A 20,053-nucleotide genomic window follows, 5' to 3' on the forward strand; every position below is an offset into this window, starting at 1 on the left:
TCCCACCTCAGCCTCCCAAAGTGCTGGGATTACAGGTGTGAACCACCTCGCCCGGCCCTCATCTGTCTTTTTATTCTGTTTTCCAATCTGCTGAATATTTTTGCATTTGAGTTCTCATGTTTTAATTTCTAAGGGCCTTTTTTGTTTCCTTAATTATGAATGCTTCCTTTAGGGATCAACTCTCTGTGGGCCTTTTTTTTTTCCATGTTAGATGGGTAAGGCACTGATGTAAAAGAAGGTTTAAGGGAGACACATCTCACATATGTGCATGAACACCCAATCATCACACATAGGAACTACCAAAGAATCAGACTTTCCTTTTTAAATTAAAAAAAAAAAATGTTTTAGAAGTAGGTTCTCACTTTGTCACCCAGACTGGTGTGTAATAACATATCATAACTCATTGCCGTCTCAAACTCCTGGGCCTACGCAGCCCTCCGACCTCAGCCTCCCCTGAGGTTACTCCCCTATGACTACTTGTGCATACCACCACACCCCACTATTTTTTAAAGAGTTTTTTTTTTTTTTTTTTTGTAAAGATGGGTCTGACCATGTTGCTCAGGCTGTTCTTGAACTCCTGGTCTCAAGTGATTCTCCTACCTTCACCTTCCAAAGTGCCCTGATAACAGATGTAAGTCACTGTGCCTGTCCACCTTTATTATTTTAAAATTTTAATATAAAATGTATTCTGGCCAGGCATGGTGGCTCACACCTGTAATCCCAGCATTTTGGGAGGCCAAGGTGGGCGGATCACTTGAGGTGAGGAGTTCAAGACCAGCCTGGCCAACATGGCGAAATCCCGTCTCTACAAAAAATATAAAAATCAACCGGGCATGGTGATGCGTGCCTGTGGTCCCAGGTACTCAGGAGGCCAAGATTAAATCTGAATGGCGGAGATTACAGTAAGCCAAGTTTGCAGCACTGTACTCCAGTCCAGGAGACAGAGTGACACTCCCATCTCAAAAAAAAAACCAAAAAGCATTTAGTGAGATACATCAAGTGCACAAGTCATATATACATCTCAATAAATTTTTACTTATATATACACCCATGTAAACAGCACCTAGATTAAGATTTAAAACGTCATCCCAGAACATTCTAAATCAGCACTTCCACCACACCTGTATAGCCCTCGTCCTGACTGCGATTGTCCATTAGCTTTCTGTAGACCTTTTTTTTTCTTTTTGAGGTTGAGCCTCACTTGCCCATGCTGAAGTACAGTGGTGTGATCTTGGCTCACTACAATCTCTGCCTCCTGGTTTCAAGCAATTTTGCTGCCTCAGCCTCCCAAGTAACTAGGATTACAGATGCCTACCACTGTGCCCGGCTAATTTTTATATTTTTAGTAGGGACAGGGTTTTGCCATGTTGGCCAGGCGGGTCTCAAACTCCTCACCTCTGAGGTGGTCTGCCTGCCTTGGCCTCCCAAAGTACTGAGATTACAAGCGTGAGCCACCATGCCCAGCCTTCTGCAGACTTTTAATTTAGGTTGTAAAGTCATCTCTTCCAGGCTTCCAGGCAATCCAAGTTGAAAATCACACACATTTTTAAATTTTGCTGCAGTTACTTGAGTGTAAACACAGTAACTTATATTTTCAGAGTTAAGCAAGTGGCTAAAGGCAGCCAGTGTGACTGCCTGGCATGGGCTCAGTGCCAGAGTAGTTACTCATTTGCCGAAGTAAAGGTCTGACTTCAGAAGCCGCTGATGGCAAAGGGCTGTGGTCTTTCTTTGAAGTTTAGCCAGTATGCAGCTATTTCTAGTTCTTCCCATTTTGTGGCAATTAATTTTACTGTAATAATGATGCTGTTAGAATTCTTTTAGAAAGGCCAGGCACGGTTGCTCGTGACTGTAATCCTAGCACTTTGGGAGGCCAAGGCAGGCAGACTGCCTGAGGTCAGGAGTTCGAGACCAATCTGGCCAACATGGTGAAATTCCAACTCTACTAAAAATACAAAAAATTAGTTGGGCGTGGTGGCAGTTGCTTGTAATCTCAGCTACTTGGGAGGCTGAGGCAGGGAGAATCGCTTGAATCTGGGAGGAAGAGGTTACGGTGAGTTGACATTACACCATTACACTCCAGCCTGGGCAACAGGGCGAGACTCCATCTCAAAAAAAAATTATTTTAGAAAGCTGACACATAAATTTCAACATTGTTTAGATTTAAGTTTTCTTTTTGTGATTGTATTTTTGTCCTGCTTTTGTCCTCGGATCTTTAAAAAATTATTTTGTTCCACTTTGAAGCAGTAGCAAGTCTGACTTTGGAGGGAAAGTGTAGCTGTATATGAGATTGAATGTATTATTCAAAAGTGCTTCCTGCTAAACTTGCATTCTGTTGCATTTACATAATTATAGCAGAGCTGACTTCAGGTTTTTATAAATGTTTATCATGTATTTGCCTTCAGCTTACATCTTTTCATTATAATGTCAGGCCATAATTTTAAACAAAAACTATTATAATTCAAATGGATAGGAGTCAAAAAACACCTACGCTTTCATTAATAACTTTATTCTTTTTTCTCTTATTATAAAAGTTCTAGGATTTTGTGGCTTTAAAAAATATTAATAAATGTTCCGTATTTTTTAGCTTTGAAAATGTAGGGTATATAAATAAGCAAAAAAGAAGTTGCCCGTAATCTCGCCAAACTATAACATTTCAACAGATATTCTACCAGTGTTTTCTTCTTTTCTCTCCCTCTAACACACATCTGAGTTTTAAAAGTAATATTTAACTCTTTTCTTCCTCTCCTCTTCCTGAAAAATCCAGTCAAAGAGCTGTTAGGTGGGGTCAAGCGTGACAGGCATCCTCTACAGAAAGACAAGCTGTGGTGGCTCAGAGCAGGCTGCCGGGCTCAGGCAGGGTGGGAAGGGGCTCCCATAGGAGGGCAGCTCAGCATGGGCTCAGGTCCTGAGCAGGGTGAGGTGGAGGGGCCAGGCAGCAGGGTGCGGGATGGAAGAAGGCAGACCTAAGTGGGATACTGGAGTCTGAGCAGGATGAAGAGACTGTCCTCATGAGGACAGGGAAAGCAGTGGTGGCAGCTCTGTCCACCAAGAGTGCCCAGAACAGCTACACCCCAGCACCAGGAGCACACCTAGCCCCCAGTTATGGAGCATTATGTTGACAAATAGCAGATGTTTCAGGAAAAACATGATTTAACTAGTAACTTTTCTATAAATTTAAGAACATATAGAAAAATAGTAATAGCAGAGAACAAATAGAGATCATTCCTTCCTAAGTGTCCCTAATAGTGAAGACAGGATTGTGGGGTCTCAGAGAGCTGTGCAGTTTATTCAGACAGCTCAGCAAGGAAAACAAGAGCTGAGGACCAGTAACCCAAGAACATTTATTTGTGTTTTACTTTTAAAAATGAATGTATTTTAAATGTATTTATTTTATATACAAAATAATTTAGTACTTCATAGAGATCACTGAAAATAATTATTTTGAACATTCTAAAACTTGGATTTATATGAATAAATTTAGACATTATATTACTGTGAAAAAAAACTAGGATTCATATGTTCAACCCTTTTTATTTTTCATAGAGACAAGGTCTCACTATGTTGCCCAGGCTGGTCTCAAAGTTCCACGCTCAAGCAGTCCTCCTACCTTGGCCTTTCAAAGTGCTGGATTACTGGCACAAGCTACCATGCCTTACCTCAGCACATTTATTGAGCACCTACTATGTGCGAAGCCCCTAGCCTTATGCTAGGCACTGAGAATGAAAATGAGAAACAAGACAGACAGTGGCTCCTGTGAAGCTGCTGTCTTCACAGTGGCTTCCTCATGTGCTTCACATAAGCTTCCTCATGAAACTTATATTCTAGTGTTAGACACACACAACCAAATGGATATATATATCATATGTATCATGTCTTGTAACCTGATGTATTGTGAGCATTTTCCTGTGACATTTAAAATGTTTCAAAGGATGCTTCTAAAGAAAGCAAGGCTATCTCAATTTAGAGTGGTACTCTATGAATAAAGTTAGTAAAACACTTTTTTTTTTTTTTTTTTTGAGACGGAGTTTCGCTCTTGTTACCCAGGCTGGAGTGCAATGGCGCAATCTCGGCTCACCGCAACCTCCGCCTCCTGGGTTCAGGCAATTCTCCTGCCTCATGGGATTACAGGCACACACCACCATGCCCAGCTAATTTTTTGTATTTTTAGTAGAGACGGGGTTTCACCATGTTGACCAGGATGGTCTCGATCTCTTGACCTCGTGATCCACCCGCCTCGGCCTCCCAAAGTACTGGGATTACAGGCTTGAGCCACCGCGCCCGGCCTAGTAAAACACTTCTTATGTTTAGGTCCTGTATCAAGTATTGAAAAACAAGATTTTAACATGTGAATCTCTTTTTGATAATGTCTTCAGAGCAAAAAGTTATTATGCTGTTTGAAATATAATTATTTCTCCAAACATTTTACATTAGTTCAAAATTATTACAAAAAATTTATTCCAAAGCCAATTTTCAGTAATTTTTGGATTATCTAGGGCCCATTTTCTCTCTCTGCCATTGCTATACATGATTACATGTTATGTCTGGTATATACAAATGGAAAATCAGATAGAACCAAGCTAAACGATCTTTTTACCTGTTCCAATCTTAGCAAAAGAAAATTTTGAGAATTTTGTTCCCAAATTTTAAAAATCTGGACTCACCTGAAAGAGTTGTTAAAACTCAGATTTATGGACCCTGTGGCCAGAGTGTCTGCTTTGCTAGGTTTGGGTTAGGGGCAGAGAATTTTCTTTTCAAATAGGTTGCCAAGTAATGCTGATTCTGCTAGTCTGGGGCCCATCATCACTGCTCTAGGGAGTATCTGGTTGAAGAGACCAGTCATGTGAACTCTTTTTTTGTTTGTTTGTTTGGAGACGGAGTTTCGCTCTTATTGCCCAGGGGGGAATGCAGTGGTGTGATCTCAGCTCACTGCAACCTCCGCTTCCTGGGTCCAAGCAATCCTCCCACCTCAGCCTCCCGAGTAGCTGGGATTACAGGCATCTGCCACCATGCCTGCTTAATTTTTCATATTTTTAGTAGATTTGGGGTTTCACCATGTTGGCCAGGCTGGCCAGGCTGGTCTCAAACTCCCAAACTCAGGTGATCCACCGGCCTCAGCCTCCCAAATGCTAGGGTTACAGGTTTGAATCACCACCCCCGGCCTCCTACGGACTTTTTACTAAAGACTTTAAGGCCCGTGAGCCAGGTGCGGTGGCACTTTGGGAGGTCAAGGCAAGGAGGAGCTCTTGAGGCCAGGAGTTTGAGATCAGCCTGAGCAACATAATGAGACCTTGACTCTACAAAAAATGTTTAAAAATTAGCCAGGTGTGGTGGCACACACCTATAATCCCAACTACTCAGGCGGCTGAGGTAGGAGGATCACTTGAGCCCAGGAGTTCAAGGCTACAGTAAGCCATGGTTGTGCCACTGCATTCTAGCCTGGGCAACAGAGTGAGACCCTATATCTTCAAAAAAAAAGGCTTTTAAGGCCTAATCTTAAATTCGAGCAACTGTAGATTGTTGTTTCTGGTAATTGGTGTCATGGACCCTGATTTCTTGGTTTTATTTTATTGATACAGGATTAATGCAGTATCGAATGGACAAGTCCGAGGTGATAGTTACAGTGAAGGTTGTCTGGGTCAAACAGGTAAATAGGTGCAAATAACGTCTCATTATATATGCTTAAATCCTTAAAATGAGAATTTCACATGGAAGTACCACTTGTCTATTTGTTTTAATATATCTGTGAGTAACAGCTTGTTTTGAATCTACTGTTTTATGTTTTGGGCTTGAAATTAGGAATTAATATATAACATTCTATTTGCTGTGCTTTATTGAGCTGTAGGCAGTGTTTTTATTAAAATGTATTTGTGCTAATTAAATAAAGAGGCCCTATCAGAATTTAAGCAGTCATGACTCCATTTATTATTTATAGCAAATCTTCATAAACATATTAATGTGATTTGAAAGCTGGTTGTTCTCTATTAACCTAATTTTAATGCAACTAAAGTGCCAGTCACAGCAAATTTGAATTTATTTTGTTGCCTGACTTCCCTGAAAGTGAAATATGGTAGCTCTGAGATTTGCACATCACCGAATGTGAATTTTTTACTGTAGATCTGTGTTATTGTTTGAAAGTCCTCTTGGAGGACTTGAAAAATGTGGGAGCATTCTCCATGTAAAAGCATATGGAGAATGAGCCTCTAAATGTGGTGAAACATAACTTTATGAGATGTTTTCTAGGAAGGTTGAGTACAGGCTTCCTCAGTGTAGGCAGCTGGGGAAAGTAAGTATATGCACTTAAACAGACTAATAAATAATAATTTTTTAAAAATCTATACAGACCATCCAAGAAGACAAAGGCCAGCATCTGCACTGATGAAAGACGTTTAACGTATCTTCTCCTGTTCTTACATTAGACTGGAATGGCAGCTGCACGTTTTTTCTGTTTGGGTTTTGTTTTCTTTTTGAAAGTTAATTGTACTGCCATATGAGGAACAATTCTGGTAAAATATTATTTCTTTCAAGGTGCTCGTATTTGGCTGTTCATTGGTTTCATGTTGGCCTTTGGATCTCTGATTGCATCTATGTGGATTCTTTTTGGAGGTTATGTTGCTAAAGGTAAGAGAAAACAACGTTACAGTTTACTTCAGTGGAATACTGGAATTTTGCATTAAAGTTGATTATTTTAGAATAAAACTTTTTTCCTGTAGATAGGCAAAGCATTTGTATCCGAGGACTCCCCTCCCCACAAAACCAAACAGTGTTCCCTCACAGTGTTTGGATTCTTTGCCTTGTATATTTTTAGTATTTCTTTCTTTAATCTTCTGCAGCCTCAGCCTCCTGGGTGCAAACCATCCTCCCAGCTCAGCTTCCCAGGTTGCTAGGGCCACAGGCACACACCATCACACCCAGCTAATTTTTTTATTTTTTGTAGAGATGTGATCTTGCTATGTTGCTAAGGCTGACCTTGAACTCCTGGCCTCAAGCCTGGCCTAACAAGTTCTGACTTTCAGAATATCTGTGCAAAGCTCTAACATCCCAGAATTGAGATTTATTCAGTTAAGCCTCCCTGATAATATGATGTCATCTCCTTTTAGACAGAAAAGTAAACTAACATTTAATATATGCCTGCCATAGAAGGCGAGTTTAAGGCAAGCTCAGGAAGAGGTGTACTGTTAGATCCCTGGCAGAAATTTTACCTTGAGGGACTTCAGAAAAATAGAAAATCCATTTAATGGTCCAGGTAAAATTGCCATGGCTGTCATAGTAAAAATACAGTATTAATGATTTACAAAAACTGGACCAGCTTACATCTCATTTAGCTCCTATTTTAACTCTTCTTTGAATAAAATACGACTTTTAGATTAAAATAATGTTTCCTAAATTTTTATTAAAATCATTTAATCTCATATACAGGAGTAATAGATATTTCTAAACATTTGTATTTTTTCTTTTATGTTTGTTTATTTTTTTGAGACAGGGTCTTGCTCTCTCACCCAGGCTGGAGTGCAGTGTCTCAGCTCACTGCAACCTCCACCTTCCAGACTCAAGCAATCCTCCCACCTCAGCCTCCTGAGTAGCTGGGACGACAGGCCCATGCCACCACACCCTGCTAATTTTTTGTATTTTTTGTAGAGATGGGGCTTTACCATGTTGCCCAGGCTGGTCTTAAACTCCCAGGCTCAAGTGATCTGCACGCTTCGGCCTCCCAAAGTGCTGGGATTACAGGCGTGAGCCACCGCGCCCGGCACATTCTTAGTTTTCTACAATGAACAAGTATTATGCAATTCCCATGATAAAAAGGGTAATTTTTTTCCTTTGTTTTTTTGAGAGAGTCTCGCTCTGTTGCCCAGGCTGCCATGTAGTGGGGTGATCACAGCTCACTGCAACCTCCACCTCCTGGATTCAAGAGATTCTCATGCCTCAGCCTCCCAAGTAGCTGGAATTACAGATGTGCGCCACCATGCCTGGCTAATTTTTGTATTTTTAGTAGAGATGGGGTTTCACCGTATTGACCAGGATGGTCTTGATCTCTTGACCTCGTGATCCACCCGCCTCGGCCTCCCAAAGTGCTGGGATTACAGGCGTGAGCCACCGCGCCTGGCCTAGTTATCATAATTTTTATTCCCCGTTTGCATTTAACATATTATAAATTACAACTATTGTAACTAACTAAATAATTTGAAAAAAATATATACATATATGGTTTTTTTTTTTTTTTTTTTTTTTTATATGGTTTTTTTTTTTTTTTTTTTTTTTTTGAGATGGAGTCTCGCTCTTGTTGCCTAGGCTGGAGTGCAGTGAAGCAATCTCAGCTCACTGCAACCTCCGCCTCCTGGGTTCAAGCAATTCTCCTGCCTCAGCCTCCTGAGTAGCTAGGATTGCAGAGCACCTGCCACCACGCTCAGCTAATTTTTGTATTTTTAGTAGAGACAGGGTTTCACCATGTTGGCCAGGCTAGTCTTGAACTCCTTACCTCAGGTGCTCCACCCGCCTCAGCCTCCCAAAGTGCTGGGATTACAGAAGTGAGCCACCGCGCCCAGCCACATATATATATTTTAAAATGTGGTTGGGTGCAGTGGCTTACACCTGTAATCCCAGCACGTTGGGAAGCTGAGGCAAGTGGATCACTTGAGACCAGGAGTTTGAGACCAGCCTGGTCAACATGGCAAAACCCCATCTCTACTAAAAATACAAAAATTAGCCAGGCATGGTGGCGCACATCTGTAATTCCAGCTACTTGGGAGGCTGAGGCATGAGAATCTCTTGAATCCAGGAGGTGGAGGTTGCAGTGAGCTGTGATCACCCCACTACATGGCAGCCTGAGCAACAGAGCGAGACTCTCTCAAAAAAACAAAGGAAAAAAATTACCCTTTTTATCATGGGAATTGCATAATACTTGTTCATTATAGAAAACTAAGAATGTGCCGGGCGCGGTGGCTCACGCCTGTAATCCCAGCACTTTGGGAGGCCGAGGCGGGTGGATCACGAGGTCGAGACCATCCTGGTCAAAATGGTGAAACCCCGTCTCTACTAAAACTACAAAAAATTAGCTGGGCATGGTGGTGCGTGCCTGTAATCCCAGCGACTCAGGAGGCTGAGGCAGGAGAATTGCCTGAACCCAGGAGGCGGAGGTTGCAGTGAGCCAAGATTGCGCCATTGCCCTCCAGCCTGGGCAACAAAAGCAAAACTCCGACTCAAAAAAAAAAGAAAACTAAGAATGTAAAAGAACTCAAAAGAAGAAAATTAAATTACTGACAATTATTTCCCAGGTACAACTATTAATACAGAGCTCCCCCTGCTTTTTTTTTCCCCCGAGACAGTCTCACTCTGTGGCCAGGCACCAGGCTGGAGTGCAGTGGCGCGATCTCGGCTCACCGAGTCTTGCCTCCTGGGTTCAAGCAATTCTCCTGCCTCAGCCTCCCAAGTAGCTAGGACTACAGGCACGCGCCACCATGCCCAGCTAATTTTTTTATTTTAGTAGAAACGGGGTTTCACCATGTTGGCCAGGATGGTCTCGATCTCCTGACCTCATGATCAACCCACCTCGGCCTCCCAAAGTGCTGGGATTACAGGCGTGAGCCACTGCACCTGGCCCCCAGAGCCCCTTTTTATAGGAATGTCTTCATCTCATAGTTTTAGGTTATTTTCTTGAAGGCATCTGGAGCAAGGTTATGCTTTGAGAATTATTAGCAGCAGATCTGTAATTTTATAAAGTTGACTTTATAACATTTTTATGAGCCATTCTGGTGGTAATGGCTATTTAATGTGGAATACTGGTGAAGACTAACTATGCAAACCATCTGTTAATGTTAATCAGATTAACTACAGCCATTCTGAAATGAGAAAATTTTGATAATCCACCTATTTATCTTGTGTCTGTCAATTAATGAGCAATCATTGACAATTCCAATAGTAGAAATTTATGAGAATTTCAACTTCAGTTCTGGATACAATCAGAAAAAAATTTTGCTCTGGCAGTCCTTCCAATCTTGGTTAATGGCTGGCTATTCTCTCTTTCCAGGTGTTTAGGCCAAAAGCCCTGGATAGTTAGGGCTGGTCAAAGATGACACTTGTCTTCCTCCCACACCCCACATCCAGTCTGTAGATCCTGTTGACTGTGCTATAAAATGTATTCTGAATCTAACCACTGTTTACCATCTCCCCTGCTACCACCCTGGTTCAATGCATCATCATTTCTTACCTGATTTCCTGGAAGAGCCTCCTAACTAGTTTGTTTCCTCTCTCGCCTCCTTTTATCTACTCTGAGCACAGCAGCCAGAGGGATCCCGTTAAAATATGTCAGCTCAGATCACTTTTCTGCTTACAACCTGGTGGCTTCTTACCTCACTCAGAGTAAAAATCTGAGTCCTCACTGTGACTGCCAGGTCTCCACCACCCAGCTGCCCTCACCTTGGCCCTGCTCGTCCCTCTTGTGCCCCTGCGGCTGTTCCTGTAATACACCTCGTGCTCCCTCAGGGCTCATGGATGGCTTCTCCCCTCACTTCCTGTGTGTCCTTACTCCACTGTCCCCTTCTCATGCGTCTTCCTGGCCATCTGTGTCTGATGTCACACGACACTTCTCTACCTTTCCTGCATTATGTTTTCTTTTTTCTTTTTTTTTCTTGTTTTGAGACAAGAGTCTCCCTCTGTTGCCAGGTGCCAGACTGGAGTATAGTGGTGCGATCTCTGCTCACTGCAACCTCCGCCTCCTGAGTTCAAGCAATTCTCCTGCCTCAGCCTCCCAAGTAGCTGGGACTACAAGCACACACCGCCACACCCAGCTGATTTTTATATTTTTTAGTAGAGGCAGGGTTTCACCATGTTGGCCAGGATGGTTTCAATCTCTTGACCTCATGATCCACCCGTCTCAGCCTCCCAAAGTGCTGGGATTACAGGCATGAGCCGCCGCACCCGGCCATGTTATCTTCTTTTTATTGAGTGTATTGTCTAGCTCCATGAGGACAAAAAAATAATTTACCTGTTTTGTTTATTGCAGTATCCTCAGCATTAAATAGGGCCAGCATGTAGTATGCCCTCAGTAAATATTTGTTTACATTTACTAAAGCAACGCTAGACTCTGTCACACATTACATCATTTAATACTCAAGCCAATCCTAATTCCTTAAAAAATCAATTCTTCTAGGCAGGAAAACTGATGTTTGCCAATATATCTGAAACCAAATGTTTTGAGATCATAACCCTCTAAACACCACAATTATTTTTACAGAAAAAGTTGTAGTATACCCTGGAATTGCTGTATTTTTCCAGAATGCCTTCATCTTTTTTGGGTAAGTTTTTTTTGCATTCTTTATCTTTAAAAAAAAAAAAAAGTAATAGCTTCTTTTATATCATTTACTATATTTAGTTGCTTAATTACTCATCCAATGCCCTCCTCCATGATACTTTCATAAAACATGAAGAATAAGGTTGAGAAAGATATTTTAAATAGATGAGTTGGTTTGCTGCCAACCTTAAGAACATATATTAATTTTTAAGATTGCCACCATGCCCCCCCCCCCCCCCCATAATGAGTGAGTAACTATGATTCACGCAGATTTAGTTACATAACACTGGTGATGTTCATTTTAAACTTAGATCCCTAACAGTTGCTTTAAACGAAAGCCTGCCTAAAACCACTTATCCTTACATTTTGGTTTCTGATACATTGTATAGTTTCTTCTGTCCTTGATATTGTAGAATTTCTGAGTGAGATTTGAGGTGTGGAGGAAAAGCCCAAACATTTTTTGTCCTTTCCTTTCAATTACAAATGAAAAGATGACTAAAACCTCTAAAAACCTCAAGGCTCTTATCAGTATTCTCTGATGCTCATCTTTCCTAGAAACTTAGGGCCAGCCCTTTTCTCTATCTGTGCTGCTCCTCCAGCCACTCCCACCCCCTTCAACCCCCCACAACCTGCCCCTGCCCCTGGCCATAAGACCCCACAAACAAAACAGCGCTTTATCCTCTGCATCAGGAGTTCCTTCTTATTTTATTATTATTTTTTGAGATGGAGTCTTGCTCTATCACCAGGATGGAGTGCAGTGGCTCAATCTCAGCTCACTGCAACCTCCGCCTCCCAGGTTCAAGTGATTCTCCTGCCTCAGCCTCCCAAATAGCTGTCACTACAGGTGCACACCACCACACCCAACTAATATTTTTGTATTTTTAGTAGAGACGGGGTTTCACTGTGTTGGTCAGGCCGATCTCTGACTCCTGACCTTGTGATCTGCTCACATCAGTCTCCCAAAGTGCTGGGATTACTGGCATGAGCCACCACACACAGCCCACATCAGGAGTTCTTAGTCTTTATTCTGTCAGAAGCCTTATGAAGGTTTGGAATCACCAGACTTTTCCATATGCAGGAAATTGGTGTCTTGCGTATTTCTGGAAAGAGATAGTTTGTGGCTTTCATCAGATTTTCAAAGAAATCCGTAATCCAAAAAAGGCTAGGAATCTGATGTGTATTCCAGGACTTTTCCTTCCCCATCCCTTCTCACCCACCCCCGCAAAAAAAAAAAAAAAAATCCCATGTCTACTGAAATACTAATAGTTGCCCTTCAGTAAGAGTCACCAGTTGGTATTCACACCTATTCCATCACCAGGCATCTTTGCCATTTTGTAAAATCAGTTTGGAAATAAGAAGAATGTAAACTTAGATGCAACAAAATGCTCAGCCTCTTTGGGTTAAACTTTGTATCCTGTAAGCAAATTGAATTTGGTTAATGGACACTGTTAGCAGAATAGTTGTAGCAGATTGCCTGTTGTGTTAGTCCATTTGCATTGCTATTTAGGGTTGCCTGAGGCTGGGTAATTTAGAAAGAAAATAGGTTTATTTTGGCTCACGGTTCTGCAGGCTGAACAGGAAGCATGGTGTCAACATCTGCTTCTGGTGAGGGCCTGAGGAAGCTTCCAATCATGGCAGAAGGCAAAGGGGGAGCCGGCATATCACATGAAGCCAGAGAGAGGAAGAAGAGGTACCAACCTCCTCTAAACAACCTCGCATGTGAACTAACAGTGAAAATTGACTCATCACCAAGGGAATGGCACTAAGCCATTCATGAAAGATTTGCCCCCCATGACCAACATGTCCCACTAGGCTCTACCACCAACGCTGGAGATCACATTTCAACAGGAGATTTGGAGGGGACACCTGCCATTCTGATCATAACAGAATGGTACTCAGCAGCAGCATGGAATTACTATTTCAGAAGTCACAATGGGCAGATGTCAGTACCAGAGATGACCATCTGACAGTGTGGGAGGGACTGGCCCTGGCTCTTTCCCAAGAAACTCCAGATTAGAGTTCATAGCTTGTGACAAATATGGTGGAGTTACAGTGTGTCTTTTAAACTATTTGGACAGTAGAGGCCTCTAATAACCAACGTCACTTTTTTCTTTGTTATAGCAGTAGATCTGATATTAACTAGAAGAGCAGAGATCTGGGATTATAGGCACGTGCCACCATGCCCAACTAATTTTTGTATTTTTTGTAGAGGCCGGCATTCGCCACATTGCCCAGGCTGGTTTCAAACTCCTGGGCTCAAGCAGTCCGTTCGCCTTAGCCTCCCAAAGTGCTGGAATTACAGGTGTGAGCCACTGTGCCTGGCCCATAGCCCCATTTCATTTGGTGGCATGCAGGCAGCCATCTGCACTCTGGCTCATCCAAGGCACCTGTGGGTAATTTGCCACCCTCGGCAGTTGGCTTTCCAAAGCCTGGCTGTGTCCATTCCTTGCCTCCTCATCTCCTAAACTGTAATCTGGCCATGGTAGATTCCTCCTTGTTCTACTAACACCTCAGCTGTTATTTTATGCATACAATTGTCCTATTCAAACTCGTTTTTCCATAAAAGCCCGTCTCAAGTATTACCTCTGTAAATCCTTTTCTAACTTATTCAGGGCAACTGAATTCCGTGTTTCTGTGCCCCCTTAATACTTAGTATATAAGCCTCGTTTCCCAGCCACCCCCACACGTACCATATTGGTTAGCAAAATGGGAGCAATTTGAGGGCAGTAGCTATGTGTCTTATTTTATAGCCCTGGCACCAAAACAGTTTGTTGAATGAATTTGATAAACTCAGACATATAATGGTTACATAGTAAACACTGGTTAACTTTTTAAAAGTCACATGAGTCTCTAGAACTCAAAAGTTAAGGTTGTCGGGAAGATGGTGGTAAATAGCACCATTGAGTGTAATGGAAGAATTGACTACCTTAGCATGATCAGTTTCTGTTTTGATACATTTTGTACCAACATTTTTTCTACAACTCATCAGTTTTTCTTTGTTGTTTGTTTCATACCATTCTCAAAATCTCACATATTCTTTTCTCAAATTCAGGGAGTCATGTGGTATTTCTTGATTTATTCACAGAGGACTGGTTTTTAAGTTTGGCCGCACTGAAGACTTATGGCAGTGAAAACATCTGATTGCCTACAGCACGACAGCCCTGCATGGGTTTGTTTTGTTTTGTTTTGCCATTTTCTTTCTTTTTTTTTTTTGTAATGCCATTTTCTAAGCTTATTTCTGAGTGTAGTCTCAGCTTAAAGTTGTGTAATACTAAAATCACGAGAACACCCTATTTAAACAACCAAAAGTCTATTGTGCTATGCACTTGATTAACTTATGAAATGTTACAGGAAACTTTCACATGAATAATTTCTGTCAAATGTTATCATGGTATAATTTGTAAAAATAAATTACAAAAGAAATTATGGATTTGTCAATGTAAGCATTTGTCATGCCTGAGGTCCAAAACCACAATGAAAGTGCTCTGAAGATTTAATGTGTTTTTATTCACATGTGGGCTCTTCTGTGTCAAATGGTAAATGAAGTAGAAGCTTTTGTTTTTAAAATATTTCATGGTCAAAATTCTTCCTCACTATAATTGGTATTTACTTTTACAAAAAATTCTGTGAATATCTAGTGTAAGTGGCACATGCCAGGGGTGAGTGGATGTGTTGGAAGAGAGATGCACTATGGTCCAGGCTCCCCACGTCCCTTCCGTAGGGAGCTCTTCCGTGGGGAGCTCTCATTCCAAGGACAGGAGGATGTGACTCAGCCATGACATGTGGTTCTGGTCGGATGCAGTCACTCCACATCCACTGTTGAAGGAAAGAGGAAAAGGACAGGGATTTGACAGTCCAGTCTTACACAGCGGCCCATTTCTTTGTAGTTGTTCTGATAATAAACTGGGTTCCATGTTTCATTTCATCTGCATACTGAACCACTAGCCTAACAGACCAGCAAGGTCAACTAGAATGACAAGCATTAGCTACCAGGAGCTCTCGTAGTCTCCCGAGGCCTCTTCAGAACTCTGTGGGCCCCACAGGCTTCCCACCTCTGCAAGGTGGGGTACATTCTTCAGTGTATCCAGAGGTTGACACGTCTTTCAAAAAATGTGCTACAATTAGCTCTTTGAAATATTTGCTGGGTGATTTAAATGTGCGGGTCTCTTTTCCATGTTAGCCATTGTTATCTGACTGTATGTTGTGACTATTGCTTGGTGATCAAGATTCTCCTCTAAGAAATGACTTGCTGTCATCCCACGTGAACTCCTGATGTTTTTTCTTTTCTTTTTGTTTGGAGACAGAGTCTCGCTTTCTCGCTCAGACTGGAGTGCAGTGGCCTGGCCTGATCTCAGCTTACTGCAACCTCTGCCTCCCAGGTTCAAGCAGTTCTCCTGCTGCAGCCTCCCAAGTGGCTGGTACTGCAGGCACACGCTGCCACACCCAGCTAATTTTTTGTATTTTAGTAGAGACAGGGTTTCACCATATTGCAAAGGCTGGTCTCGAACTCCTGAGCTCAGGCATTCTGCCCACCTTGGCCTCCCAAAGTGCTGGGGCTATAGGCGTGAGCCACCGCACCCGGCCTCCTGTTTTTTCTACAAAGATCCATAAAATGTGAAAATTGGAGAAGATTCTAGAGGTTGAACTCCACCTTCTCTTTTTACACAGGAGGGGAACCCAGACCATGGAAATTTAAATGACTTCCTCAAGGTCACAGAACTAGTTTTTTAATCCTGAGGCAGTGCATCCCCCGACCCTGCAACTGAGCACAGCCTCTCCCTACAGTGCAATTCAGAATATGCTCAGGGAACGCCAGCTACCGTGTAAAACCGCTAGGATAAAAGCACGATTCTCACAAGCACTAAGTATCAGTGAATTTTTATTTTTTCTGTTTTGTATTATCTGCTTTGCTAATGTAAACAAGAGTTAACTAGGTAGCACACTTTATTAAGCATGAGAAAGAATCTTAAGAAGTGTCAATAAAATTTACCCAAAACTTTAATAATGTGTCTGTAACCAAGAAAATATCAATAGCATCATCTTAATGAAAATACAGATTTATTTTAAATTGTTATTAAATTGATTCTTAAACAAGTTTTTAGTCTTATTTTTTAATATCAAATCTGTCTTTGACCTTGTTTCATTGTACATAAGGAGACTTTGTTGTCATGAGTGTTTCTCACAGAGTGGGCACCAGCAAAAGGAAGCTGCCTTGTTTTTGAACAGGCCTTGTTTTTCTTGGGTGCTTTTGCTTAAAATCCAACAGCCAAATGAGGAAACTGTAAAAGCAAAACATTTTTATCACAGATGAACCCACATACTGATTTTGGCTTGATCTCTTGAAACTTAGCCTAAATATGTCTCTTCACAAAGACTTTAGAAGTTCTTTAATATAATCTGAATTGAAAGAGATCTTAGATAGATAGTTTTTATTTTGTATAGCATTTTACATGGATCATTGATAAATGGCCATCTGGCTTTTGTTTGAATGCCTCCAGAGACAGAGGACTCACTACTGCCATATGAAGTAGTTCATTCCACTTGGCAGACAGTTGAGATTGTTAGAAATTTATACTGCACCTCCCCTGGGTCTGGGTAAATTCTTCAGAGAAGCGTAGAGAAAACAGTTTTCTTCTACATGCCAGTTTTTTTTTTTTTTTTTTTTTTTTGAGATGGAGTTTTGTTCTTCTCTCCCAGCTTGGAGTGCAGTGGTGTGATCTCGGCTTACTGCAACGTCCACCTCCTGAGTTCAAGCAATTCTCTTGCCTCAGCCACCAAGCCCAGCTAATTTTTGTATTTTTTAGTAGAGACAGGGTTTCACCATGTTGGTCCGGCTGGTCTTGATCTCCCAACCTCAGGTGATTCACCCACCTCAGCCTCCCAGACTGCTGGGATTACAGGTGTGAGCCACCACGCCCAGCCTCCATACCAGTCTTCCAAGTGTTTGAACAGAGTTCTTAGGTCTCCTTTGGCCTTCCTCTACAAGCTGTGCAGACCCTGAGTTCTGAAGTGGTATCACACCACAGCCCGTCATACAACCGCACTGCATATGGCATAAACCTGGACCTCAGAGCTCTGAAACTGGAAATCAGGGTAGCTAACATAGAGTGTTTTGCTAACATTTCACATACATTATCTCCTTTAAACCCTAACAACACGGTGAGGAGTTACTGTTAATATCTCCATGTCAGAGATGGCGAGACTGAAGCTACGAGATGACAGAGCTGGCCGTGGTAGAACCCAGATCTGTATGACTCCGGAGCACAAACTCTTAGAAGGTGGGATTTGATCCCATTTTAGAGATGAAGAAACAGCCCCAGAGAAGTGACCTGCCCAAGGGCACCAGTCTGCCAGTGGGTAAACTAGGCCTAGAATTCGGATCTGCCTCCTAGAACACTGGGCCTCACCAAGGCTGGGGAGTCCGTTGGCAGGCTGCTGATGTGCTTTCCTATTTTACTTTTTTTGATATATATTTTTTGAGGCAGAGTCTCAGTCACTCTGTCACCCAGGCTGGAGTGCAGTGGCATAATCTCAGCTCACTGCAACCTCCCCTTCTCCTGGGATTCAAGTAATTCTGCCTCAGCTTCCCAAGTAGCTGGGATTACAGGTGTGTGCCACCACATTCAGCTAATTTTTTATTTTTTGAGATGAAGTCTCACTCTGTTGCCCAGGCTGGAGTTCAGTGGCATGATCTCGGCTCACTACAACCTCTGCCTTCCAGATTCAAGTGATTCTTCTGCCTCAGCCTCCCGAGTAGCTGGGGTTACAGGCTCTTACCACCACACCTGGCTAATTTTTGTATTTTTGGTGAGACAGGGTTTCACCATGTTGCCCAGGCTGGTCTCAAACTCCTGACCTCAAGCGATCTGCCTGCCTTGGCCTCCCAAAGTGCTGGGATTACAGGTGTGAGCCACCACACCTGCCCTAAATAAGTACAATTGATTGTAGGCCAGTTACACCTCAAAAAGCTATTTGAAGGGGAGGAAGAAGAGAAAGAAGAGGATGGAGAAGGAAAAGAAGGGGCAGGGTCTCTCCCCAGCTTCTCTCTGCTTGGCCCTCAGGCATAGGTGTCCAGGCCCATTAAAAGGTGGCTTCTTTGTCCCTTCAGTGAGCAACATCTTGGATGCTGGATGGGGCAAGCATTGGCCTGGGACTCAGAAGGCCTGGGTTCTGGTCTTGGCTCTGCCACTCACAAAAGTGAAACATCAGACAGTAGCCTGACCACTGCTGGCCCTGACTTGCTGTGGCAATACTGGTCCCTGCTGGTCCAGCCTACCCACAGCATTGACTAGAGGATGGCCTAGGGGGACACATCAGAGTGCTGAGTGAACTATGAGTGTGGGTCAAAGGGGGGTGCTGGGGGGCATAGGGAGTGAGCCCTGACCTTCTTTACCATCTTTCTAGCCCAGTCACAACAACAAACGCTACAATGTAACACAGGGACAGCAGCCGCTGAGTTGTTTGAGCTCTGCCTCTCTTTGTTAAGTGACTTCAGACTCCTGTACTACAAATTCTTTTGTGCCTGCTTGTTATCATTTATCAAGAGCTGTGTTCAGGACTCAGCCTGGACACTCACACACTGTAAGATCTTTTTTTTTTTTTTCCCCAGACAGAGTGTCAGCTCTTCTCGCCCAGGCTGGCATGATCTAGGCTCACTGCAACCTCCACCTCCTGGTTTCAAGTGATTCTCCTGCCTCAGCCTCCTGAATAACTGGAATTACAGGCATGTGCCACCATGCCCAGCTAATTTTTGTATTTTTAGTAGAGATGGGGTTTTGACATGTTGGTCAGGCTGGTCTTGAACTCCTGGCCTCAGGTGATCTCCCCACCTTGGCCTCCCAAAGTGCTGGGATTACAGGTGTGAGCCACCGTGCCCAATGGGCTGTAAGATCTTGATAAGTCATGTCTCTACTCTTAGCATCTGTCGAAAAGGGGGTTGGATTCCAGGGCTTGAGGCTTCTTCCAGCTCTTGCATTGTGGGGTTGTCACCTGCATGTCAAACTATTTGCCTAGGTTGAGGACTGCAGATGGGGAGGGGAAGTGCAGCCAGTGGCATCTGTCTCATCCCTGACCCTGAATGATGTGAGGCATCAGGGAAATGGTGACCTTCACCACCTCCCCACCACCCTCCCCCACACACATGAATATCATGGCCCTGTTCTTCCTCCAGTTCCTCCTGCAATGCGCCTTACTTCATTTTTGTTTTTGTTTTACTCATAAACACCAAGTCAACATATGTAGGCAGGCATCTTTTTAAGTTCATGCAAAATCTATCAAAATCTATCACATTAATAAGTTACAAATCTTACCTCCCAGAAAGCTTGGTCATCAAAATATTTAGCCGCATGAGGTCCTTTCCATATTTTGAGACTTAGGAGCAAACCTGTTTAAATACATGATTAAATGTTAAAACATTTGGAGCACAGGATTTTTTATCTCAGGATTAATCAAAATATTGTGTATCAAAACTACTGTATCTCAACAGAAATCTTTTTTCTCCCACAGTTGAAAGACAGACAAATAAATGGAAGCCCTGTCATTCCTGGACCAGCTTAATTTAGTAGACATTTTATTTTACTTTACTTTATATTTGTTTATTTATTTGAGATGAAGTCTCACTCTGTCACCCAGGCTGGAGTATAACGGTGCACTCTCCACTCACTGCAACCTCTGCCTCCTGGGTTCAAGTGATTTTCCTGCCTCAGCCTCCAAGTAGCTGGAACTACAGGTGCCTGCCACCACATCCAGCTAATTTTTTATATTTTT

General features: G+C 42.6%; 2 protein-coding genes and 1 non-coding gene across 8 annotated transcripts in view; 1 reads left to right on the forward strand and 2 right to left on the reverse strand.

The window, feature by feature from the left end:
* TMEM50A (transmembrane protein 50A) overlaps nt 1-14,715 on the forward strand; it is a 25,610-nt gene extending 10,895 nt beyond the window's left edge. Inside the window, exons 4-7 of the mRNA XM_017534611.2 lie at nt 5,577-5,644; nt 6,526-6,618; nt 11,231-11,291; nt 14,373-14,715. Of these exons, the coding sequence (XP_017390100.1) occupies nt 5,577-5,644; nt 6,526-6,618; nt 11,231-11,291; nt 14,373-14,418 (268 nt within the window). The 3' untranslated portion in view covers nt 14,419-14,715. The remainder of the gene's footprint in view (nt 1-5,576; nt 5,645-6,525; nt 6,619-11,230; nt 11,292-14,372) is intronic.
* LOC119472176 lies at nt 206-308 on the reverse strand. The gene has a single exon (XR_005201285.1). It is a non-coding gene; the product is annotated as a small nucleolar RNA U13 (small nucleolar RNA).
* A 1,161-nt stretch (nt 14,716-15,876) lies between the features above and the next one.
* RHCE (Rh blood group CcEe antigens) overlaps nt 15,877-20,053 on the reverse strand; it is a 56,590-nt gene continuing 52,413 nt past the window's right edge. For 5 of the 6 annotated variants that reach the window (XM_017534605.2, XM_017534606.2, XM_017534603.2 and 2 more), the window contains 2 exons: nt 19,597-19,670; nt 16,268-16,566 (listed from right to left, as the gene is read on the reverse strand). In XM_017534605.2, coding sequence (XP_017390094.1) covers nt 16,540-16,566; nt 19,597-19,670 — 101 coding nt within the window. In that variant the 3' untranslated portion in view covers nt 16,268-16,539. Of the gene's footprint in view, nt 16,567-19,596; nt 19,671-20,053 lie in introns of all 6 variants that reach the window. The other variant, XM_017534608.2, reaches the window with a different exon arrangement.

This window comes from Cebus imitator, unplaced genomic scaffold (assembly GCF_001604975.1).
Source record: "Cebus imitator isolate Cc_AM_T3 unplaced genomic scaffold, Cebus_imitator-1.0 Scaffold87, whole genome shotgun sequence".
In the NCBI taxonomy this organism is placed as follows: Eukaryota; Metazoa; Chordata; class Mammalia; order Primates; family Cebidae; genus Cebus; species Cebus imitator.